Source organism: Sceloporus occidentalis, unplaced genomic scaffold (assembly GCF_023333645.1).
Source record: "Sceloporus occidentalis isolate IW3139 unplaced genomic scaffold, rSceOcc1.0.p SCAF_5, whole genome shotgun sequence".
NCBI lineage: Eukaryota > Metazoa > Chordata > Lepidosauria > Squamata > Phrynosomatidae > Sceloporus > Sceloporus occidentalis.
Window position 1 is genome coordinate 136,801,615 of NW_028316985.1, and position 26,341 is coordinate 136,827,955.

The following is a 26,341-nucleotide window of genomic DNA, read 5'->3' on the forward strand; positions in this document are numbered from 1 at the left end:
ATTCTGTGTTCCTGCATGGCAGGGGGGTTGGACTGAATGGCCATTGTGATCTTTTCCAATTCCATGATTTTATGCTTTTCAACTATTTTTAAAACTATTTTCAAATATTCTTTCCATCCCTCTGTTGAATGACTCAGAGTTGTTAAGTCAGCCCTTATGTAAATCACAGCAATTTGATGGGTCTATTCAAGTGGCGACTAAGGACTGCAATTAGCCTATGGCTTTAGGAAAGGAAGAACAAAGTTATGGCTGAAATAGGCTGCATGGGAATAGCACGCTTACAGACGTTCTGTAACCCTTTCAAAACAGTTTATGATCCCACTCCTGGTGCAATTTTGCACTACTTTCAAATAAAATCAAGGAGCCTTCTTCATTATTTACAGATGTAGTGGAGAAAAGTATAGGCATAATAGTACAATGACTGAGATTAGTTATTGTGAATGCCTATTTTATATGGAAGTGGTTCATAACCATAGAACACTGACACCTAACCATGAAATAACAAGACCAGACCCCTAAATTGGATGAATAAAGGGCCATTTATTTGACCTATAATCTGTTTAAAGCTAAGCACTTGAACTTCAAACTTTGAGCATATTGATTAAAGTGAAAAGCCTGGTGTGGGTCCAGCTTAAGCCAGATGTCAATCCTAGACTTCCTCTTCAGCCTTTCCTTTGGGCACAAACACCGAGCCCTGAGGTAAATCCAATGATTCCAATGATTCGGATTGCATCCTCAGCCAGTCCTAGGAAGGTAAATATAAAGCACTCTCCCCCAAACTCCCTCGAATTTGTAAGGTTGAGCAAAACCCCCATGTCTACCCCAAAGGCAGGTTCTCTCACAACTCCACATCCCTTGACTTGTCTAACCTGATCAAGAACCTAACCTTTCACACCAAAGGGGTGCCAATGGTGTGTGCCAAACAGTCCTTTAACCCCATATGGGCCAGAGAAACCTATTTAACAGCCACTCAAAGCCAACTACTATTCCTGGCACACAGTATGGGGTAGGCAAAAAACCCTGGGGAAAGGGGAGAAAATTCCTACCCGGCATCAAAGCGACCAACAAAGTTCATACTGCATTTAGGGCAGGAGGGTGGGCTGCTTCATGGAAAAGAGGAAGGATGGGCGGTGTACTGTCCTCATATACTGACTCTGCCCCATTGCATACTTCAGCTTGGACCTTCTATTGGACCTTGCTTATATTGAAAATTCTGGTCTCTTCATGGAGGGTATCAAAGCCCCATCCTCCCTTAATGGCATGGCCTATCGTCCTGATGTGAATTGCATATCAAAAATAAGTGCATCAAAGAAATAATGAAAAAGTCAGATCTATATCATGACTTAATTTAGGAATTGGCCATTAATTGGAAATGTTTAGATTTCCACTTCCAGGATTCAGTGATTGTGATCAAACCATCATGTCCAATTTTGTAAGGGCCATATTTCTTGTGAGTTAAGGTAGGACCAACAATGGGATGGTATTTGAAATATTATAGTTTGCAGTTGTGCAGTGATTGATCCAGCCATGAAAGGCTGTAGGCCTTACCAAATAAGTTTTTAAAAGAAAAGGAATGAGTAGTAAATAGAGGGCCTCAACTTTGTCTGAACATGAAGAAAAGTAGGCTTTGATTTCATGAAAACAGAAGCTTTTTGTAACATCTCCAGAGCATAGTTAAACATCACTAGTGGTCTCAACTATCCATTAGCACATTATCATGAGATCTACATCATTACTTTAAATTAGATTCACTTAATTGGCCAGCTGGTACATGTCTTGTCAAACTGATAAACAAGCTGTGCTTCTCTATTTCATAATAATGAGACTTAAGAATGTGAAAACAATAATGCAAAACCAAAAAAAATAATCCCCTTAAAATTTAAGAAGACAAATAAGAAAATAATCTGGACAGTTGTATATGAGTAAGTTATGGAAGAACTATGGTTGATAACAAAATCAACAAGCTAAACAGAAACCATCAAAAGGTACATCATTTTTAAAAAAAAAAATACAAAGATCAACATAGGAACTCATGGCAGATTCTATACCCAAGGCTGTATGTTACATTAAAAACTAAAAGTCATTGAAAAACTATTAGTAATGTAGTAAATACAAAAATATAAAATATAAATATTAGATGATAGAGACAGACAGACAGGAGACACAAAAGACTGCAGTAACTATAGGACCATAGAATTAATTTCCCATGCAAGCATAGACTTCAACCATACATAGAAAGAGAGATCCCAGAGGTGCAAGTGAGGTTCAGGAAATGAAGAGGCACAAGGGACCACATTGCAAACATGCAATGATTAACAGAGTGCACAAAGGAATGCCAAAAGAAAATCGCCATGTGTTTTATAGACTATAGCAAAGCCTTCAATTGATCATGAAAAGCTGTGGAACACTTTTACACTTTCAAAGACATGGAAATGCACCACATTTGATAGTCCTGATGAGAAATATATACTAGGGACAAGAGGCTGCTGTTAGAACAGAATATGGAGATATGGAATGGTTCCCAACTGGCAAAGGGGTCAGTCTGCATTCTATCATCCTATTTGTTCAGCTTTCATCATATGAATAGCAGGTTAAAACAGGAGAAGTGAAGATGGGAATAAGGAATATCAACAATCTATGATATGAAAACAACACTATAATACTAGCAGGGAAACTCATAGACTTGGAACAATAACTAAGGAAAATGAAAGCAGAAAGTGCAAAGACAGGGTTATTACCAAACATAAAGAAAAAAAAATACATTAAAAACACATAAATTCAACCTAGATAATGAAGAAATCAAAATAGTTAAAGATTTCCTATACATTGGATCAAATATTGACCAAAATGAAGACTGTACTTAAAAAAGCAAAAAATACTAGGAATGGTAAGGGCAGGTATGAAAGAACTAGATAAGATCTTAAAGTATAAAAATATACAACTGAGCATTAAAGTTAGAATCAGCCCAGCCACTGTATTCCCCATAACCATGTACAGATGTGACAGATGGAGAGTTAAAGCAGATAGGAAGAAAATCAGTTCATGTAAAATGTGGTACTGGAGAAGAATGCTGAGAATGCCATGAGTGACTAAAAAGACAAACAAATAGGTCCTAGAACCATTTAAACTTGAACTGTCCTTGGAAGCAAAGATGATGAATCTGAGGGTGTTACACTTTGGCCATGTCATGAGAAGGGAGAACACATCAAGAGAGACAATAATGCTAGGAAAGGTAGAGGAAATAGAAAGAGAAGAAGACAGCATGTCAAATGGCTAGACTCCATCAGAGAGATCACAGGCCTGAGCCTGCAGGTATATGATAGGAGGTTTGGAAGTGTCTCATCCACAGGTTTGCCATGAGTCAGGTTTGAGTTGAAGGCTGTTGACAACAACAAATATATATATATTCCAAATTATCACTTTGTGGACAGTATTTTATATGCTTCTTTCTCTGTTCATACTTAATTCTCAATGCATTTATTTGCTTCTTGCTTGCTGAATTCTTCATTTTACTAATAAGAGAAGGATGCATTTCTTCCCAATAAATCCCTGGTCAGTAGGTTCTATATTTTTCTCTTCACTGTATAATTAAAACAAAAACATGCTCTGAAATTAATTAAGAAACTTAAAATGTGGCAAGAAGGGTAAAAAAAAATCCTGCCTGCCTTCAAGCTTTCTAATAGCTAGGCTATGGCACGCAATTTAATTAGGTGCAGAATGAACATGCATATGTTGGCACGTTGTTCAAATAATGGACAAAGATCACTGTTTGAGCAGAAGTGCTCCAGCTTCAAATTAATCAGAATGACTTCAACTCTTGTCAACTGCCTAATAATGAAAGCATTGAGAATGCTTCATCTGTGCCTAATTTCTTTGCTAACTCTAATATTGACACTACATTTCTTCATATTTTACAAGTTCTTAATATTCTAAATTTCTTCTTGTTGTTTAGGCAGTAAATACAGATCCAGTTCCAGTGAAACTTCACTATGACAGATCACATGATCAAGTATGGGTGCTTAGCTGGGGAAGCTTTGATAAAAAATCTCCTACACTACAGGTGAGTCTTTTCATTTCAGAGATTTACTGTATATATTCAACTATAAACTGAGAAATTTATGCCCCAAAATTGACTCTAAAATCTTGGGTCGACTTACATATGGGTGAATACACTAGTACTGCTGAGAAAGATCATAAAACAAGCAAGCCTGGGGCCTGTGTTTTCTCTCTCTCTCTCTCTCTCTCTCTGTTTGTGTGTGAAAGGTCTTCACATCTCAGATCTGCCCACCCAATGAGAGAGGACTTGCTGGTACACAAATACATTAGTTAATATTCTGCACATTAAAATTTATTGCACTCAGTACATTCAATATTTTTTTCATTAAAGTCATTGATGACCCAATTAATAAAAAATATTTTGATAATTTTTATTTTGGAAACTACTCTGTATCTCTAAGGAAGATTGCATTATGACAAAAGAGCCAAATGACCCTAAACAAAGTAGTGCTTCACTGATTCAGAAAACCTTCTTTATTAGAGTTTGGGAATAATTTGTATTTTTCCTGGGATGGATTTTCTGCAGTTGGCTGTTTTTCTGTATCATTTGTTTCAGAAGAAATTGTAACTATCAACCTGATTGAGTTGAAAAGAAAATCTTGCTTTGTAGGTGGGATATTTTTTGAATACGAACTGTTCTATATTGTTACTGATTATGACTTGGTAGCCCATAAAAACCTCCAGTGAGCGTTAAGCATTCCACAAACTGCAGAGTTATTGAACAATGCTTCAAAATATTTATATGGATTTTATGGCAAAATGGGCAAGAAAAATCTTTCCTAACAGCAAATAATTGCTTTAATATTGATACAGCTCCATGAGTTACTATCATGGCAAAGAAAGCTTTGCAGTGTAATTCCACAGCCATTGAGATTGTGCTGCCATAATGAACAGGCCCCAAATGCCATATAGGTGTCAGCCCAGTGACAACAATATCAGCCACTATCTCTCAATGAAATGCAACAGTGGTAAAGCTGTTATTGGCAAAGGAATACATAACATGCAGGAGGTGGAAGGGAAAACAGATAATTAACTTTTTCCCTATCTTAAAGGTCTTTGGGTCCAAATGGAATCAGCTGTTGTATTACAGTTGTACACAGTGTCTGTATAATTGCGTATATAATAGGTTGTAACTGCTGTAATTCAGTAGCAGTGACCTAGGTATGATAGCATCACCAGTATTTCTCACTGCAGCAAAATCTCTGAGCCAAGCTATATGTTAGGTTAAAGACATATTAACTTTTTTGCTGGTTATTAAGACTCCGTGTGGAAAAGGGATAATTTATCTAGTTTCAATTTTACCAGTCTGTCCCGCTCCACACATATGCACATTCAGCTGCAGTACTTAAGCCTGAACTACTCAGCTGTATATCATTAGGCATGTGAAGGCATTGCACCTAAACATGAAATTTCAACTCATATAGAGGACATGGGGCCATGTGCTCTGGCCCTTCTCACAAAATCTTTGCATGTCCTGGCTTCTCTCTGTCCACTCCTGAAATTCCTGTTAAAACAGGTCTACTGTTTAAGGAAAGTACAGTACATTCAACCAAAATGCAGAGAAGCCCACTTCAAGCCTTTTCACTCAGTACAGAAAGAGTGGAGCAGCAAATATTGCAAGTATGATGGCCTTTTTTGTTGTTTGTGCCTTCAAGTCATTTCTGACTTATGGTGACCCTAAGGCAAACCTCATACGGGGTTTTGAGTTGAAATCTCCTATTTAGACCTAACTCCTGAAAAAGTTTATTGTTTCTGTACTGAACTATGGTTTGCCATTTGCTTACCTCTCTGGAAATTTATTTAGGTTTTTTATTTAGTTAGTTTTAACCACCAATATTTAAATTTTTGATTATTTAGATTTTAAAAAGTTAGGGCTTCTTTTTCTATTGTTTCTTCTACTTACAAGTACTTGAATCCGAGGCTTATTCCTTTAGTATTTCTTTGTACATGCTGAGCCATCTCCAGACACATATCCACTACTTCAGCACTAATATGTCTACTAAAAATATCACAGGAAATGGAGATGGTGCTACTAGCCTGACCTAGTGGCTCCAATGGAGGTTTTTAACATAGCATCAACCTGCTTCATCCATTGAATATCACTAGGGGTTCAAATTTCTCTTTCACCTGAGTGTCAGTATTAACACTCTCTCTTGTTTTCCCACTTCTTCTTCTATTTGTTTTTTCTCTAGTTTTCTACCATGCAGAATCTATTAAGGGATAAGAGATGGGATTACTGAACAGTTTTTTTCCCAATTGCCTGGGTGAAGAAACTTTTTATCTGGAAATGCTTCTTGCTTTTGTATACAGTCCACCCTTGGCTTACGGGGGGAATCCATTCTGGACCCCCCCCCATGTAAGCCAAATACCGCGCATGCTCAATCCCCATTCAAGTGAATGGGGCCCGTGCACATGATGGCGTAGTGGTGCATGTGCGCCACCCCTTGCACCCCGCATGCTCCCACATGGCTTTCAACATATGCTGAAAGCCACATATGATGCAGGTGCACTGTATCTTCAAGTCATTTCTGACTTATTTATTTATTTTATTTACGGGTATTTATACCCCCACCCTTCAGCCATAAAGACTTGCAGAGCAGCTTACAATTATTATTATTATTATTTAATTAGACGGTTCCCTGCCCTTTTGCTTTCCTCTGGGGCTGAGAGAGTGTGACTTGCCCAAGATCACCCCATAGGTTCCCATGGTTGAGCAGGTATTCAAACCTTGGTCTCCCAGTCCAATACTCAAACCACTACATCATGCTTACTCTCATAAATGTCCTTAGTAAGGATATTTTTGTTAACAGAGACAGTTTTGTGGATGACCAGGGTTAACAATTTAACAATGTCTGTATTTTCTGCACTTTATTTCCTTTTGACCTCACTGTCAACAATCCTACCACCATTGTGTGGATTGTGTGTATGCACCTGACATTTCAGTTAATATTTTATGCATATATTGTGCTATAATCCACAAAAATCCATGTCATAATAGACTGGTATGAATTTACTTTGCTACAGAACTCTTTTTTGTGACAGCGGATTAATATGGCTATCCCTTGGAAATTGCCATAGTATCAGATACCTGTACTAAATCTGTCCATGTATGCAAAAGGTTGAGTGCACAGGTATAAGCCCTTTTATTTCTTCTTTTGCATATAATGAAAGAGTTCTAATAATCTTTTCACTGGATTGTAGGCTCATGTATCCATCTTATGTCCTGTCAAAATGTTGCTACTTAAACAACCAGTAGTATTAAAATTACTCTAAAGTGAAATTTACTTATTTAGATTATATTGTATGACACAATCATTTTACAATTTTTAAAAAGCAAAATGAATCTTGTTAACCTTTGTCAGAGGGAGGTCAACACATCTTTATAACATGAATTATATATCCCACATGAATTATATATCCCACTCTGAATATTATTTGTATTGTATTTTAAACCAAAGGGGGGGGGGGGAACCCAAAAACAAAAACAGGGATTGTTCATTGCAATTTTGTCAAAAGTATTTTAAAAAATTGTGATCAGTTTCCTTGTCACTACATGGTGTTATGTTAGCATAATTTAATCAAACACAATGGATTCTACAGAACAATTAAGATATCCAGACATGTGAGTAATGCTGCAATATGTCCTCCAGGTGATAACCCAGGCAAGTGGAAGTGTTTCTCATCATACTATTCACACTCAACCTGTGGGGAAGCAATTTGACAGAGTGGATGACTTTTTCATACCATCAACAAACCTTCTCATCACTCATATAAGGTAGGTGGCATACTGAGTACAGTATGGTAGAGAATTAGAGCGGGAACTTTGAGCAGTCATTTCATATTTATTTATTATTTTCATACCTTATCTTTCTTGTAAGGAATTCAGCATAGGTGTGGTTATCACACATTATTTTCATTACAGTATTAGAAGAGAAATTAGGGTAAGGGATATTGGCTGGCCTAAAGTCACATCATGTTGACTAGAGAATTGAACCCAGGTCACTATAATCCATACCCCATCCACTACACAATTACCATGGTTATTAAATAAAATGTGAACTCAGGGCCCGAACAGATAGGCCAAAATAAAGCTGCTTCGGGTCATTTTGGAGGTATGCTGTTTAAATGACACACACATCTTAAGAGGTCAGAAGCATGGCTTTGGCATGGTTTTTAGTGTCTTAGGACACGTGCATCATTTAAACCGCATACCTCCAAAGTGACCTGAAGCAGCTTTATTTTGGCCTGTCTTTGATGTGGTCCCTTGATCCATTTTTTGTCACAGCAGCTTTACAGTCTTGTCTAGCGATATTTATTCTGACTTTCTACATTTTGTTATTACTGTGAAAACCTATGCCTAATAATATTTGACTTATTATTGTTCCCTCAATCTCATAAACACAGTTCAGAGCATATGAAAATATGTGCTAGATTTATTCAAATATTAAGCTTGGGTCATTCTGATTCTAGGAAATTTATTCATTCTGTATCATTCATGAGGTAACCTTTTGTTATACTTTTCAGCTTGACCATTGTTAACCTGAATAACATGGCTCACCTTTCCTTGCATAAACTCAGGGGGAAAATAAAGGAATACATGGTTCACATAAGGAATTTGGGGGGAAGCTGGATGATTAGGTAAAGATATACTTAGTCATTTCTGCTTCTGAGTTGATGGTGAGGAGAAAGAGATGCCTTGCAGAAGTATTCACTTCTTAAAATTTTCCACATGTTATTGTTATAACCTAGAACTGAAATAGATTTAACTGGCATCATTATAACTTGATGTACACAAGATAATCAGTGCTATGAAGGTGTAAAATATTTAAAATTTAACAGAAACCATTTTCACTTGTTGGTGGAATAAGTATTCACCCCTTGGATACTTGATACTTAGTAGAAACAACTTTACTATCAATTACAGTTGTGAAATGCCTTAGGTAGGTCTCTATCAGCCTTGTGCATCTGAATCCTGCAATATTGTTTGCCCGTTCTTCTTGGCAAAATTGCTCCAGCTCTGTCAGGTTGGATGGGGACCTTTAGTGAATATCAACTTTAAGTTCTTCCTCCAGGTTCTCAAACTGATAGTGGTATAGGCTTTGACTGGGCTATTCTAAGATACGTTTTTAAACCACTCCAGTGCTGGAGGATCAGGGTCATTTTAATGCTGGAAAATCAACTTCTACCCTTGGCCCAGCTCCCTTGTAGACTGAAACAGGTTTTCCTCTAAAACTGCACTGAATTTGGTTCCATTGATCTTGTGGGTCGTCCTTCAATTTGGAGTGAAGCAGATGCAACACACTCCAATCTGGGTTCACCCTAGCTGATTTTCATGCCAAAGTTAAAGGGAAACACCAGAATCAGGAGATGATCATGCAAGCTATATCCAGCCCTTCAAAGATACATCCCAGTGCCAAAAACTGTCACAAGAGAGGGGCAATTTAGATAAATATCCACTGCTCAGTAGCACCAAGCCACAAAACAGCTGTGAGAATGACAGCAACTGCCATCCCTAATATCTGGCTTACCAAATGCATATTGGGACTCAGGTAAGTGAGGAGACTTGCAGGTTCTCATCAGCCCCATCCAGCCTGACTACCTATAGGGTGTGGTTTACTCTTTTTTTGTTCTTTTATATGTTTTCACAGATACACAGCTGTTGAAATAATTATAAACCTCTAAACAACCTCTCTGCATTGTTCTTTATATAGTTGACTTGATCCCTGAATGGTATTTCATTGGTTACACTTCATATGACTATATAATTTTCCAATATCAGTTGGGGTTGTATGGCAAGCATTATTCTATGCTAGGACTGTCCTTGCAATTTTGGTCTTTTCATTTTACTCCAAGTATTGTAGTACAACTTGAAAGACAATTTTGGTGCAGCTAAAAATGTCCATTGTAGCTAGCATATCAAAGCACAGCACAAAGTAATATGTTTGATGAAAATCAATACAACTTGTAATAAAAAAGCTTGTTATAACATCTCCCAGATAGTTCTGTATTTTGCAATAAGTATCCACAGCCAAAGTAAATGGAATCCATAATTAACAATCCCTAAAAATTGTTATGAAGTTATTCCAGTACTCCTCCTCCTCAACAGTATTTTAGTATTATATTATATGCTTTTGGTTACATGACTAGGAATATGGCTTTTTGTATGAGAAGAAACAATAGACAAAGGTGAGTGAACACAATGTAATTTGTTCCAGATGGAACAAAAAGTATGTGGTTTACAAATTGGAAATTAAATTATTATTATTATTATTATTATTATTATTATTATTATTATTATTAACCTTTATTTATAAAGCGCTGTAATTATGTATTTTATATGTCAGTACTCAACCAGTGCTAATTGTCCATTTGTGCATGTATGTGTGTATAAACTTGAGCTAATTTTGTTTATTCATCCCTTTTAGTGTTGGGTGTGGTGAATGAGAGAATTATTGCAGGCAGGCTTTGTTATGTTTAAGTGTTCAAGTTCAGCCTGGTGTCTAAAAACAGGAGTGGTTATCTACCCCATCTCTTAGACTGAGGGGTTTTGCCACTTGTCCACTAAATTTGGATTCTGTCTGCATGCTCCATAATAGTCTGGACACCTGATACCCAATTTGTGATTGTGGATAAACGAGATAGTCAGAGTCACCATCCACACTCTACTTATGCATTCTTAAATATCAAAATTTCGAGATATTTTAATGGGAAATGAACAGGCTCATTGGTAGTGTTTAAGGATCTTTATTACAGTGGATCCTTGTTATACATGACAGGTTTCATTACAAGCCTGGATGTCCAGATCTCAGCAGTGGCCAGGAGTGCATTTGCACAGCTAAATCTAGTGTGCCAGCTGTGCCCATTCTTGAGATGTCAGATTTGACTATGGTGACACATGCCTTGATTACATCCCTTTTGGACTACTGCAATGCACTTTACTCTGGCCTGCCTTTGGAAACTTTCCAGAAACTTCAGCGGGTTCAAAACACTACAGCCAAATGCTGACTGGGGCCAGTTACAGGGAGCATATACGCAACTCCCTTGTTGTAACAGCTTCACTGGCTACTGGTTCATTTACAGGCACAATTAAAAGTGCTGGCCATGACCTATAAGGCCCTACACAGCTTAGATCCAGGCTATTTGAAAAAAACGTATCTCCCTATATGAACCTGTTAGACCCAGAAGATCTTCAGAAGAAGATTTATTTAGGTCCCACCACCATTCCAGGCTCACTTGTTGAGAACATGAGAGAGAGCTGTTCCACTGTCTAGAACTCCCTTCCACAGGAGGCTAGACTGGCCCCCTTCCTGCTGACCTTTCAGCAGCAAGTAAAAATGTTTTTATTCAAGCAGGTTCTTTTAAACCATGATAGAGTGGCTTTTATATGGGGTATGTGTTTTAGATTATTTATATGTTTCTAATTTTAATTTTATACTATTTTAACTAGGTTATTTTATTTTAAACTGGATTTTAAAGAGGCTTTTATCTTGGGTTTCCTTTTGGGGAGAAAGGGGGTATAAAAATGAAATAAATAAATAAATAGTACAAAGAGTAACTAGAAATAAAACAGAAACTGTTTTGTTCCAGGCACTGATGAACTGTGACATTATCCCTCAGTTTTGGTCAGGCTAGTAGGGGGTAATGGGTTCTGGAATCCAGCAATATCTAGGCCACTGGATCTCCATCACTCAGTAAAGACACTTCTGTCTTTAATACTCAGACTGAACAAAGGGATGTAAGCACTATATCTCCTCCTTTGTCTAAGTTAGAAGGATCCATTTCTTTGTAAGATTCATGCCATGGTCATTGAGATCACAACCATTTTGCCCCATATCTACTGAAAATTAGTTCAAATGCAAGAGATTGATTCTCCTTTCTATCAAGTCTGATCTGTCCTTCACTTCAACTTTACACATAAAAAAATCAGTTTCCAATGTTCTTATTTGAACATAATAATTTTATTTTTTTTAGATAATAAATCTTCCTGGGCTCTGACAATATATTAAATTGAACCAGGAATTAAAATACAAGCCTGTATAAATGCTCCCCTCCTCTACAGCTATATATTTAAATTTGTTCACTAATGAAGGAATTCCATTTCCCACAAACTATACCTTGGTTTCAGAACTTTGAGAGTTGCTTTAAATAAAAAATGAACCATCTGAGAAGTGTGTCAGGGAAGGTTTTAAATTAACTTCAGTGGAGAAATCCATCAAATTAGGGACAGCATGGAAAAACTGTCTCTTAAAATGAAGCTGTCATCAGTCATTGGTTTAAAAAAAGAATACCCAATATCCATGCCAGCTTAAAAGGGACAATAGGATTCCAGCACCTGCTTTTGAACTATTTGTTTGATGTATTTAACACCTAATTGAAAACATTTCTTCAAAAAGATGAAGCAAAATATACTAACACCCCTTCCCAGTGCTTATAGTACATTGCCAAAGATTCAGCAGCACATGAGTCTCCCCAAGCCTTAAGTTCTTCAGGAAATGCCCTTATTTCACTTACATTATCTTATTTATTTATTTATTTATTTATTTATTTATTTATTTATTTATTTATTATCCTGCCTTTGTCCCAACATAGGATCCAAGTTGGTATACAATATTTTAAAAGCATAATGCAATTAAAAAAACCTGTCAACACAAAAGTTAAAACAGAAAAGTAATACAAAAGTTAAAACACAAACTAAATTTCTATTTAAAAACACAACTTAAAAGCTGCATTGGAAGATGCCTGAAAACATAATTCAATAAAATAATAAAATTAAAAACATTATACCTCCATTAAAAGCTTTTTTTACCAAATAGTTTAGTTTTAGTTTTTTTTAAACTAAAAACCCAAATCTTTTGTTTTGTGGTCTTTACCTACAAACAACATGTAAATACCAATAGTCTGTGCAAATAACAAGTGAATAAAATAAATAATAATATAAATGCAGGCCTGAATAAAATTCCAACCATTTCAAGCATAGATTAAACACATTAATGGAAAACTCCTATATTGAACCTTAACATGTTGAAAAGATACACAGAAAAAGTAATGTCTGTATACAGACAGTCTATGTAAGATGACAGATGGCAAACAGCTACTTCCAGGAAGGTATGGAGTAATTCCATGCTCTATGAGGAGTGGCTTAGAGAGCTGAGTGTGTTCAACCTGAAGAAGAAAAAGTTAAGAAGTGACATGATAGCCACGTTTAAATATCTGAAGGGCTGTCATAGTGAGGATGGAGCAAGCTTGTTTTCTGCTGCTCTAGAGAATAGGACCCAGAACAATGGATTCAACCTATTAGGAAGAATTTCCTGACAGTACAGAGCTTATCCCATGGCATTTTAATTCATCTTAACTCTATCCGGCAGCATTCTGATCCTATTGGATGGTTTTTGCCATCTAATTTGCTGCCCGAATACAGCCTGGGTCCATCCCCACTTCCAGCAGCACTCAGCAGGCTATTTTCTCAAGCCAGAAAACTCCTGGATCCAAAAAGAGCTGTGAGGAGTTGCTCTGGAAGTGGAGATGAATCCAGGATGTATTTAGATGATGAATTAGGCAGCAAAAACCATATGATAAGATCAGGATGCCACCCAAATTAAGATTTAGTCCAGACAGAGGTAAACTTAATTAAAACACTACGGGACAAAACACTTCCTGGGATATTTTCAAACCGAGACTGGATGTCCATTTATTTATTTATTTCATTTATATGCCAACCTTCCCCCTGGAGGGACCCAAGGTGGCTCACAGACAAAATATGTAACATCTCAGTAAAATTCAAAACAATTAAAAACATTTACACCCAATATAAAATCACATAAAAATATACAAAAGTTAAAAGTAAACTAAAAATCCACCTGCTCCATAAAAACCACCCTGCTATTCATTATATGCCAAATGCCTGGCTGCCTTGGCATAGGAACAGGCGCAGATGGCATACACATTTAAGCTATACAAATGCACTCTTGGCCACTGCTGAAACCTGGGCATCCAGGCTCAGAGTGGAGTCCAAGAGCACACCCAAGCTGTGTGCCTGAGATTTCAAGGAGAGTGTAACCTCATCCAACACAGGCAAGGCCCCTATTCCCCGATCTATCTTATGACTGACAAGGAGCACCTCTGACCTGTCTGGATAAGTTTGTTTATTTGCCCTCATCCAGTCCATTACTGACAGCATAGAGACAGTTTCCTTGGAATCACATGGGAAGGAGAGAGAGAATTGGGTGTCATCTGCACACTGGTGACATTGCACCCCAAAACTCTGGATGACCTCTCCCAGTTGTTTCATGTAGATATTGAATAACATGGGGGAAAGAACCAAACCCTGAGAGACTCCACAAGCCAATTGCCAGGGAGTCAACACCACCTTTTGAGTTTGACCCTCCAAGAAAGACCAGAACCATTGCATTACTGTGCCCCCAAGTCCCATCCTAGAAAGGCAGCCCAGAAGGATACCATCTCTCAGAGGTTTTTGATACAATGGTATCAAATTCCACTGAGAGATCCAGCAGGACCAACAGGGGCACACAAATCCTATCCAGTTTCCTTGTAGGTCATCCACCAAGGTGACCAAAGCTGTTTCTGCCCCATAGCCAGGTCTAAAGCCAGACTGAAATGGATCCATATAATCTGTGTTATCCAGAAACCTCTGAAGCTGGGAGGCCACCACAAGCTCCAGAACCTTGCCCAAGAATGGAATATTAGAGACTGGCCAATAGTTATCCAAAATAGTGGGATCCAGAGAGGTCTTTTCAATAATGCCCTCACCATAGCCTCCTTTTTACAGTATAGAAATCTGCCTTGCAGCAGTGAGGCATTTGTCACTCCCATTACCCACTTGGTCAGTGCCTTTCTGGCTGCTTCCAGAAGCCAGGAAGGGCAAGGATCCAGTATGCACGTGGTGACCCTCACTTCTCCAAGGATCCTGTCCAAATCCTCAGGCTGCACAAATTGAAACTTATCTATCAATACAGGACAAGCAGGTGCCAAGATAACATCCACTGTTCATCTGTCAGGGCTGTTTTGATTGTGTATTCTTACATGGCAGGGGATTGAATCAGATGGCCCTTGTGGTCTCTTCCAACTCTATGATTCTGTAATTATTTTATTCTAATTTGACTCGTCTTTCTCAGATAAATAATTTTCACTGTTCAACTTGTCAGTTCCAAATGATGTTTAGGATCACCACATAGTGATATCAACCCCATAAGTTAACATTTATGGATTGGTGAGTCTTTAAGTCACTCCAAATAACTTAAGTCAGTTTGTAACAGAAGGGGAAAATTTGATATAGAATTTGTGGTACTTCCTCCAAATAGTGAAAGCATCTCTCAACAAACATGTTCAATTCAACACATCTAGATCACTATAAGCATAATAGGACCCCCCTTCTTTAGATTTTATACTATTCATCCCAGCTCCCAGGGTCTTACACCATTTCTACATCCAGTTTCTGTAACGAATTAGAGAAGCAAGCAAATTTCAGAAAGCTTCAGAGCAGGTTATGTCAACTACACTGTTCATAAATCTAACTAAAGTAAGATAATTGGAATAAATTAAAGGATCTAATTATAATATTATACAATGTTTCAAAGCAATATTAAATTAAGTAATTGTGAAATATGCATTCCTGATCTTTGGCTGCTTTAATCTTTCTGGCAGGTGTTCCAAATATCACAGTTTACCCCTTCATATGTGCAAAAAGGAACAATCAAACAACTGATGTGATTGCCCAGAATTTAAATAGAATTAATTATTTTATCTTTGAAATAGCTCTTTGTCTGAAGTGCTAATGGTCCTAGGAAGAATATTCAGTCAGAAACTATTTTGATGTTAACCCCTTCATGCATTCTCAAAGCTACATCTTACTTTAAATATGATAAATACATGCTCCAATAACTTTGTTCTATTACTTCCAGTAAAACTTCAAAGAGTATCACAACATATAGGTTGCTCACTCATGGGGAGTTAGGGGAATCGTGCTGAGAAATTCAGGTAAGCTATCTAAGCTTCATTCCAGGTTTCAATTCTATGAAACTGTGGGAAAATGAAACCTTCTTCAGAGCATGATGGTTCTGAACTGAAAAATTAAATTTTCATTATACAGTAGAGGTGCAAATAATTTTCTCCATTTTTCTTCTCCTTTATGAGAAAAGGTATCTCAGACACAGCACAAGGTTTCACACCCTCCTATTAAAAAAAAAAAAATAAATCCACTGTGCAAGACTTTTTGTCCTTTGGTTGGAGTGAAATATCCAGCTATTCAGGTATTTTTAACTTTCCAGATTTTCCATGCGCACACACAAATGTTTTTCAAAAACAACAACAACAATGTTTTATGTAAAAATAATTTAAAATGCACAGAATCACAATCATATTTGGAGGAGAAAACATTTTGAAATGTTTCATTTTTATGTGCAAGAATGAAACAAGTGGACATTTACATCCTTATTATGCCATTAATAGTACAAATTTACCTATCCTCCAAATTATTCAAAATTAAACCTTTAAAAATACGTATCTTTCTGACTACAATTAATCTGATCCTTTCTGACAGGGAAAAATGTCTGTAATTGACATATCCATCTGTAACCCTTATGTCAAAGTTAAGGTGCATTAACATGAAAACTTCACCACAGAAAACATGAGAGAAAATAGTCACCATATCTTTTAAGCCCACTCTGCAAAACCCAGCCTATGAGGATACTGAGATTTTTCAAGGAGAAAATTAGAGCTTTGGAGAGAGAAAGGTTTGCCATTGGGATATGAATAGTCTTCCCAATTATTCCCACTGGTATTTTCACCTTGCCAAGCAGAGGCACTGCATGCTAGCAGCACTTGTTCTCAATAGGGTTCATGAAATATGTATGAGGGCTGAATTTTCTCCATTCTGTCTTTCTGTGATTTTAGTTCCCAGTACATGTGTGGTATACTATATAGCTTTTAATTTTTTTTAAGAAACACAATAAAGTGTATTTATTGCTCATGTGTTTTACATGCAAACACAATACTAGATTTAACTGTGTCTCATTCTTGATCTGGAAGCAATAAATAGGTGACCTTCATTTTTTCCCCCATTTTTGAAATGCATATAGATATTTCTGAAATAGAGATACACATGTTTGATCTGCTATTTAAAAAAAAATACCTCAGAGGATGCAAATTTATGGAGTGGTGAACTCTATATCCCCCATTGGACCTTTTGTGGTTTGTACATCTGCTATAGGGACTTTTTAGAAAATGACAACTTTTAGGATGATGTGTGATGTATTTGTCCCCTCTTTATTCAAGTATACAATAGCTGTTTTATTGATTTGTGGCTAGAATTCAAGGTTAGACTTATAGATGAGTAGTTGGAGGGTTGGTGGTGGCCCAGCCACAATTGCCTGCAGAATAGACCCCCTTCTCTCCACATGGCTGATGCCTGGTATAGTACGTTTTAGGGTACCATGCTTGGCGATGATACTTAACTGTACAAGTAAAGGAGTTATGTAAGTAGCATATGCACAATTCTGACTTTAAAAAAATGAATATAAAACTAACAAACAAACAAAAAGTCTTTCCTGGGACAAAGCACAATTCTACAGGTATAGTCTTGAAGCCCTATTTGCATTTGGCACCTAATTCTGAAGCACAGGCCTGAGAAAATTGCAACTAAGGACCGAAACCAATGGCCCTTTAAAGCCCGCTTCCAGGCATTTTGGGAGCACAGCATTTATAGGCTACATGCTCTGAAGCCATCTGGAATGCATCTTGCCACCCAGCTGTGGGTGGCTTCAAGATGCTCCGGTGGCATGGCAATTACACACCATATGCCACCAGAATATCTTGAAGCCGGCCTGGGGTTGCAGCAGGACTGGGAAAAATGGCTTTCCCAGCACAAACAGGAGCAGATCTCTTCCACTCCTATTTGGGCAGGCTTCAAGGCTGATAGGGGCCATGGCATGGTTTTGCCATTGCCCCAATTCATCTTTGCCCCAATCCAGCTTCAATCCATCTGTTCAGGATCAGGAAAAAGGGGATAAGAATCACATTATATTATTATCCCTCATATTGCATATCCTAGCATTTTGAGCTTATAAGCCTTGGTTCCACTACAAAACTGAGGCGAAGCAAAAAGAGTGACACCGGCGCGTTACAGACTGCCCAAAACGGGCAGTCTCGCGCCGCTGCCGGTTGCAGCACGGAGGAGCCCCAACATCCAAACCGCACGGCTCCTTCCCGCTGCAAATAAGAAGCGCCAAAATGGTGCTTCTCTTTGTGGCACAGATATAATATCATGAGGCGCCAATGGCACACTCACGCATCATATGCGCCATGCGACGTGCGGACGCAAAGCATCCGCTATGTCAAGATGGCAGCCCCTGTGTGGAACGTGCGCCGCCATTTTGTATGGACTCGGTCCTTATTAGAGTTAGGGGCGTCCAGAAGGGACGCCCCTTTCTAACCCTAGTACGGACCCAGTCGGTACTTTATGCTCGTCTGTAACGGGCCACTGCTTCTTTTTTCACTGCAGGCAGGCCTCTATATCCACAAGTAAATCATGAATAGGGCTAAAGATTTTACATCCTATACAGTTTTGTTTAAGCCATGAGGAAAGCTAAGCAAAATGTCGGTGAAAAACAGCAGTTGTGCATCTCTTATACTAACTTAGTTTGGGCTAGGAATCACTACCAAAGGGCAGAGATATCATTGACTTTAACAGAATAATTTGTTTCTAAATTGGAAATTATAATCCCAACCCTAAAAGAATCTGGAATGCGCCTTTCAGAATCCCAATTCTGATCTTCACTCTTTGGGTAAGATTTTGGGGGATTGGGCCTGACACACATGACACACTCAATTGGGAAGCTCCCTGTCATCTTGACATGAATTTTAGGCTATGGAGAATACATGCAGAATTTCTTGTTCTCAATAGAACGGGCTGTCTCAGCATATCAAGATTATATGCCACCAAATTGCTAGCACATGAAAGCATTCTGATGTCGTTTCTTTGAAGCTTTTGCAAAAAGTCTCTACACAACATTTTCCTTTTTTAAAAAAATAGAGCACACACACAGTGAGGATTTACTGTGAGTTGATCATGTAGCATCCTCTGGCCCAGCAGAAACAGAATGGATTGGCAGTTCCCACAGCTGCCAATTTCAAGTGCTAGCTGAGTCTCAGGGATAGGGACAAGCAGTAGAAATGATACTACAGCACTGACTTTGAGGATTTCTCAGTGATGTGAATCGGATATTTATGCACCATCACTGAACTCGGTCCCATTATTCCAAATCAATACATGCATCACCTGCCTCAGTTCTCTATTTCTGAGAAAGCAGCATGCAGCTGTGTGTCAAGATAATAATACAGTATGAGAAGCTTCAAAAATGCATTCAGCTGTGAATTGTTAAGGTTGCTGAGTTAGCCCAAAGGCCAAATTAACATGGATTCTAAAGGATAAGCCAGCTGAACACTTTTTGAAAACCATTTATGGACTTTGTGAGTAGTAAAAATTCTGATGATGTAATAAACTGTGGCTATAGTTATTAGTAAGTTTGGTAGGATTATTTAGATACACATGTAATGGTAGAATAACTTTTGTTTCTTTTTCCCATTTCATTAGGGCCATGATGGGGGGTGGTGTCAGAGCCCTTCTGTATGTCTTTTTTTTTTCCTTTTTCATTCTCATTTTCTTTGCCTTTTCTTTTTCTTCTTCTACCTCTTTCATCCTTCTTCTCATTGTTTTCTCTCTTCCCATTTCTTAAACATTGACTGTTTATTATCCTAATTGTAAATTAAATTGTTTGTATTAGAAATGAACTGAAAATTAATCTAAAAATGCATTCAGCTGTGGCATCGCTAAATGCATGCCACTAGGCAGCATATTGCCTATCTTAGGCAGGCATCAGCAAACATCTTGCTTTTAGTAGTGTTTTTGATGGAGGGACAGAAATTCAATATTCTGCTTTACTCTGTTGTCAGTGTATAAACTACTAGATGCACAAACAATTACTGTACTTAACATGGGATTTTAAATATATTTATATTAATCATAGAGCATGTCTTTTAAAAAAAAAGATACTATGGCAATTTCTTCCCTCAAAAACCAAGAAATACACGTAGTAGTTGCTAGGGTTTTTTTTATTATGAAAGTTGACTTACAACTTCTACAAGGGGATCAACTCTCCTTACATTTTTCCAGTTCTAAAAAATGGATGGAATTGCTTCCTCATTTGCATGTACATTAGTTGGAGAATAATCAGACCCAAAGCTTGTTCTTAATCTTTATCAAACAGAGGAAAAATTACATTGCACGATCAAATGGGGATTTTAATCTTCTTAATTTTAAAACCATTTTAAAATTAGAACTGCGTTCACAACATTTATTTTTGCTCGGTTTGGGTGATTAACACTTACAGTATTATGAAGGGTGGGATCCAGTCATGCCATTTCATAATCTCCCTGTTAACTTTGTGGGTGTCATATTGCAGCTGCAGCTAAAAGGAAGTGAGTGGAAAGGAGAAGACCATTCTTAATAGGTAACACAAGACCTTATCACATGGGGGAAATCAGGCAAAATCGTGGGTTTAAACAGCTATTATCCTATGCAAAATGCAATATTGCAATTAGGATTTTCACACGACATCACTGTTAAGCAGGCAATAAACAGCAACAAATTTTTCATGGGGAAATCCCGAAAATGATTTGTTGCTGTTTATTGCCTGTTTAATAGCAATGTTTGAGTGTTAATTGCAATATTGCATTTTTCTTGGGATAATCACTGTTTAAGCCCCCCATTTCCCCCTGATTTTTGCTTTATGATAAGCTCCACAGTTGTGATGATAACTGTGTACCTCAACATGGGGTTCAACTCCTCAACAGTAACCCCTTTCATGCTAGATAATTATAGCACTATGATTTCACTTTAGCTGTTTATCCTATGGATTTCACTTTAATGGTTCTGTCATTTGGAATCCCTGCATTTGTAGTTTGGGGAGGGGCATTTTAGAAATCTCAGCCAGAGAGGTATAGTGCTTCATCAAACAACAAATCCAGGGATTCCATAGAATTTAATCTTGGCAGGTAAGGGAAATTGTAGCGCTATTATTGGGTAGTGTAAAAGGACCCAGTGTGTGTATTGTATCTCTGGGAATGTCAGAGCCCTAGGTCAAGAACAACAATGTATCTACACCACCAACCTAATTCAGAGCTTGGAAAGATTACTTTTTTTGACTGTATCTCTCAGCATCCACAGCTGAGTTTATGTGAAATTATAATGGATAGAAAACTGGTAAAAAGCAGCAAAGGCTCTCTTACATACTTTATCATTTTTGATGTTAAAAAATAGGAGATTTCAGAGATATACCTGCTGGCATTACCTAGCAAAGTTAATGGACCTAACTACAGCCGTTTTTGCTCCTTTGCCCAAATACTATCTTGCATTTTTGTGCAACTGTCTGCAAGATATACAGCATTGTACTTAATAAATAACTTATATTATACATTTGTAAAATAAAAAACCTACATATTAGGTTATAATATTAAGTTTAAAATATTATCCAACATATTACCCTGACAACCTGCAAAATTTAAGATTTCAAGATACTTCAATATTTGCATTGGTTACTAGCTTGTATTATTGTAGTTCTTATTATACATTCTTTCTGAAGGTAAATCTAGACTTAACAGGGAAATATTCAGCCAGCAAGGTGTAATACATTGAGCATTGGACTGTATGAAGCATTAGACTATGAATCTGGAGACCAGGGTTTCAGTTCCCACTCAGCAATAGAAAATCTGCCACTGGGTGAATCTAGGCAAGTCATACTCTCTCAGCCTCAGAAGGAGGCAAAGGCAAACTTCCCTCTGAACAAATGTTGCCATGCTAGGGTCACTATAAGTTCTAAATGACTTAAAGGCATACAACAAGAACAACAAGAACAACAAAAACAATGTACTCCCTGCAGATAACATATTTTCATTTCAGCAATGGGTGTTCCTAGGTGATACTGCCTCCACAATCAGATTTGCAGTGATGCCCAATTATGATTACAAATCAGAATAAAACAAGTGAATTTGCAAGATACGGAAGGTACAAAAAGCTTGTACCAAAATAAACACATGTGTTTGCACCACTTGAGAGAGCATCACTTCTAAATAGATGCTAATTGTATCATTTAGTCTGACTAGAAGTCAGATGAAGAAACAATCTTGCTAGAGATTCAAACAGAGAATACTAGGTGGGGGTGCAGGAACACACTTAATTATTACATGGAGAAAAATTGAAGCAATCTTGCAACACAAATATTGGATGACAGTAATGTGGCTAAAAAGAAAACATTTTTATTACAGTAGTGCATACGCAAAACAAAGACATGTTGGCCTGTAACTTAGGGCTCTTTTGGCTTTAGGAGCAATAGTAGAGTGGAGCACATGAGGAACAGATCCAAGCATCAATTACTTGCCTACTGATCAGTGGAAACTCACCCACACCAGGCATGGTTGCTGGAGGGGAGATGCAACGCCTGAAGGGAAATTGAACAAAATTCAGTTGAGCAAAATTCACTTAATGCTTTCCCTCTTAACATGGAATAAAGCAGTTCCTGAATTGAATGTATCCCTAAATGCCTCAACAGGCCCCCTGATCTGGGAATGATGGGCACATGGTTGATCTATCCCCAGACTGGATCTGGCTCCATGCTGAAACTTCCTTTAAAGGTTAAGGTTTTTAGAAGGAAAGCATTATGAGTACAGTGGTGTTTCTGCACTGAACAATTGGAGTTTGGGAAGGTAATTAGAATTCTCTAGTTCACTCAACTGTAACATACCATTATGCTTGCTACCAGATAATTCCAAGTACCTCAGCAATCTACAAACAACCGACATGCACTACAGGTGAGCTGGGGAGGGGAGAAATAAATTACAGTCTTCCTAAGGATGGTGCTCTGAGGAGGAATGTTTTTAAGTTCCCCATTCAGATCAAATGGAGAAGGTCCTTTTAAGGCACTGATGGTTGAGCCTGCCTTCCCTGGCCAACCAAACTGGGACTTGAGAAGATGGCCAGCCTGATAATAGAGGAAGGTCCTTTCTCTCCAAAAATCAGTGATCCCCTATGATTATGGTGTGATGTATTGAAAATGAAACATACAAAATGTAATTAAATGTAATGAAAATTATGAAATGTAATAAAAATGAGACCAGAAAAATGTCAGGAATAAACTCTTCTGGAACATGGCCACATAGCCCAAAAAATCCACAAAAAACTATGAATGCCGGCCATGAAAACTTTCGACGTTACATTAGACCTACTGCTGCTTGGTTCCTCTTTCCACAAACAAAACAAATTCCCAGGTGATATTGGGGACCCATGATTATGTAATAAATATTGTTGTTTGTTGCTTACTTGTGCCTTATGTCCCACCTTTTCTTAAACCTGGGACTCAAAACAACTAAAGTTAAAACAAGTACAGTTAAAATGACATATACTTAAGACATACAAAGTTAAAATGCAATGCAATTTTAGGCTGCATCAATAGAAATATAGTGTCTAGATCAAGGGAAGTAATAGTGGCCCGTTCCCCATGGGCAAAAAGTACGTGCTCGGCACATACTAGGGTTAGAAAAGGGCGTCCCTTCCGGACGCCCTAACCTTAGTACGTGCTGAGCACGTACAAAATGGCGGTGCCCTATACACATGGATGCTGCCATTTTGACGTCACGGATGCTTAGCATCCGCAAGTCACGGCTCACCTATGATGCCGCAAGTGCGCCATTGGCGCCTTGCGGCATCATCAACACACCACAAAAAGAATCCGCTGGTTTCGTTTTCCGCTGCCTGGAAGCCTCGCCGTTTAAAGGCTGAGGCTTCCCGTCGGCAGAAACGGAGGCGCCGGCAGACCGGCCTTTTTGGACGGTCTGTAAAGTGCCAGTGTCACTCTATTCTGCTTTGGTCAGGCCCCATCTGGAATACTGTGTCTAGTTCTGGGCACCACATTCAAAAAGGACATTGAGAAACTGGAGCATGTCCAATGGAGGGCGACTAAAATAGTGAAGGGTCTTGAAACCATGCCCTATGAGGAATGACTTAGGGAGCTGGGAATGTTTAGCCTGGAGAAGAAAGGGGTAAGAGGTGATATGATAGCCCTGTTTAAATATTTGAAGGGATGCCATATTGAGGAGGGAGCAATCTTGTTTTCTGCTGCTCCAGAGAACAGGATCCGGAACAATGGATGCAAGCTACAGGAAAAGAGATTCCACCTCAACATTAGGAGGAACTTCCTGATAGTAAGGGTTGTTCGACAGTGGAACACATTTCAACATACCTAGTAGAAATGCTAACAAATAGAGACAACATAGTACTTTATTAAAAGCTCTTTACCCATCAAAATTTAGTTTTCAAAGGCCTGTCAGAGCAAATCTCTGCCTGCCTGCAGAATGTACCATGGAAGACACCAGTCTAGCCTGTCCAGGAGGAATTTCCAGAACCCTGGAACAGCCACTGAGAATGCTCTCTTCTATGCTCCTACCAGATGTACCTGTGAGGATGGGTGAGAAGGTGAGAAGAGCCTCATACAGAGAATATGATCCTTCAGATAAGTTTGATCTGATAACACAAGGCTTTATTCATTGTAACCAGAACTACAAGAAGTGGCAGCCAGTAGAGTTGTTGTACAAAATGAGTTATATGTTCATTATAATTACCCTCCATCAATAGTCTGGCTGCAGTCTTTGAACCAACTGAAGTTTTAGAAGACTCTTCAAAAACACTCTTCAAATGTAGCATTATATAGAATGTTTCAATAATCCAAATAGAAAAAAGCTAAGGCATGTATCACTGTAGTCAGATTAGACATTTCTAGGAATAGGCACAACTGGTGCATGAGTATTAATTGTGCAAATATACTCCTCCCACCTGAATAAACCTGAGCTTCCAGGGCTGAAAACCTGTGTCTTCGGGGGAATGTAATCCCATACTGCACAAGCCAGACTTATTTCCTAATCTTCCTTTTCACTCATCCAATACTGTATTTTACTGATTATAGACACCAGTATAGAACCAAGACAGCTTCCTTGGACTGAGGTGGAAAGAACTAATAGAGCTGGGTATCATCAGCATATTGATTACACCAGAGTCCAAAACTCCAGACAACTTCTCCCTGTGCTTTCATGTATATTGATTTTGTTTAAACTGAGTGAACAGCATTAGCATATTTATTTAGTAAAGGCACTTTATACCAGTGCAATTTACTAAATATCCTCAGTATTATATCCTTGTACATGAGACTGCAGAAATAATTGGAAGTAAGCTTCATTGAATACACAGGGAAGAGACAGCTTTCAAGACTGTTCAGAACTAAGACACAGAGTAAACATCCATAGAATGTTATAGTAAATTAGTTAAGTTAAAAACGGGACTATATTTCTCCCCATTTTTTCCTCCTGTATTATTTAAATAGAGGCAGTTAACGTTAACTCCTAGTCACCCAACAATTTGGCCAACATATAGATATATGTTGAGTTCTTTCATAAGATTTAACCTAGAGTTCTTTCATAAGATTTAAGGCCACTTGTTTTCTCAATTTCTGTTGAACATGATAAATCCAGGGAAATTTTTTAAAAATAGCATTGCTTTTCTGAGCTACTGTGGTAAACTACCACCTTATCAAATGATGTAGTTTAAAAAGTGGCATACAAACTTAGTCATTTTATTGAATGGTTCATTTTAGCAATTGCTTTCAATTTTGCCATTATTTCTTTGTGCTCTATTGCATTCCTAAGTGAAAGTAAGCAATCATACGATAGTCACTCCCACGCTTGGGAACAAGAGGGTGCTGGTAGAATTGGTCTTTGGCACTATGCCCATGGCCTTCTTTTATCAAACAGCACTAGAAATATGAGCAAGAAAAAGTGGTTTTATTTTTTTAAGTGAATATCTAGCCCTAAGCATACCGTCTTGAACATGTCTTTGAAATGCCCACATAATCACTGTACTAGACACTGAAAACTGACTTTTGCTAAAGCTCCTAGTTATTGATGATCTCTCATTGGTTTTGCTCAATATAGCCCTTAGTCTGTTAAAATTCTTGGTCATTTACTGTTGTATTTTGGGGAAAACTCTGAACACTTTAAAGCTCTGCTCAACCTTGCAAGTGCTGGAACCCTTCCATGAAATTGTTTGTGACCAAAATAGGCCTATTTTACAAACATTAGATTGTAAGCCTAAGGGCAGGGAAATGTCTAATTAACAATTTGTAAGCTGCTCTGACAGTCATCTGGCTGAAGAGAAGGGTATAAATAAATA

The 26,341-nt window shown here is 37.9% G+C and overlaps 1 protein-coding gene across 3 annotated transcripts in view; it reads left to right on the plus strand.

Annotated features, from left to right (window-relative positions):
• FSTL5 (follistatin like 5) overlaps window positions 1–26,341 on the plus strand; it is a 424,501-nt gene that overhangs the window by 383,864 nt on the left and 14,296 nt on the right. For all 3 annotated transcript variants that reach the window (XM_089525584.1, XM_089525583.1, XM_089525582.1), the window contains 2 exons: window positions 3,953–4,060; window positions 7,707–7,831. In XM_089525584.1, the coding sequence (XP_089381710.1) occupies window positions 3,953–4,060; window positions 7,707–7,831 (233 nt within the window). The remainder of the gene's footprint in view (window positions 1–3,952; window positions 4,061–7,706; window positions 7,832–26,341) is intronic.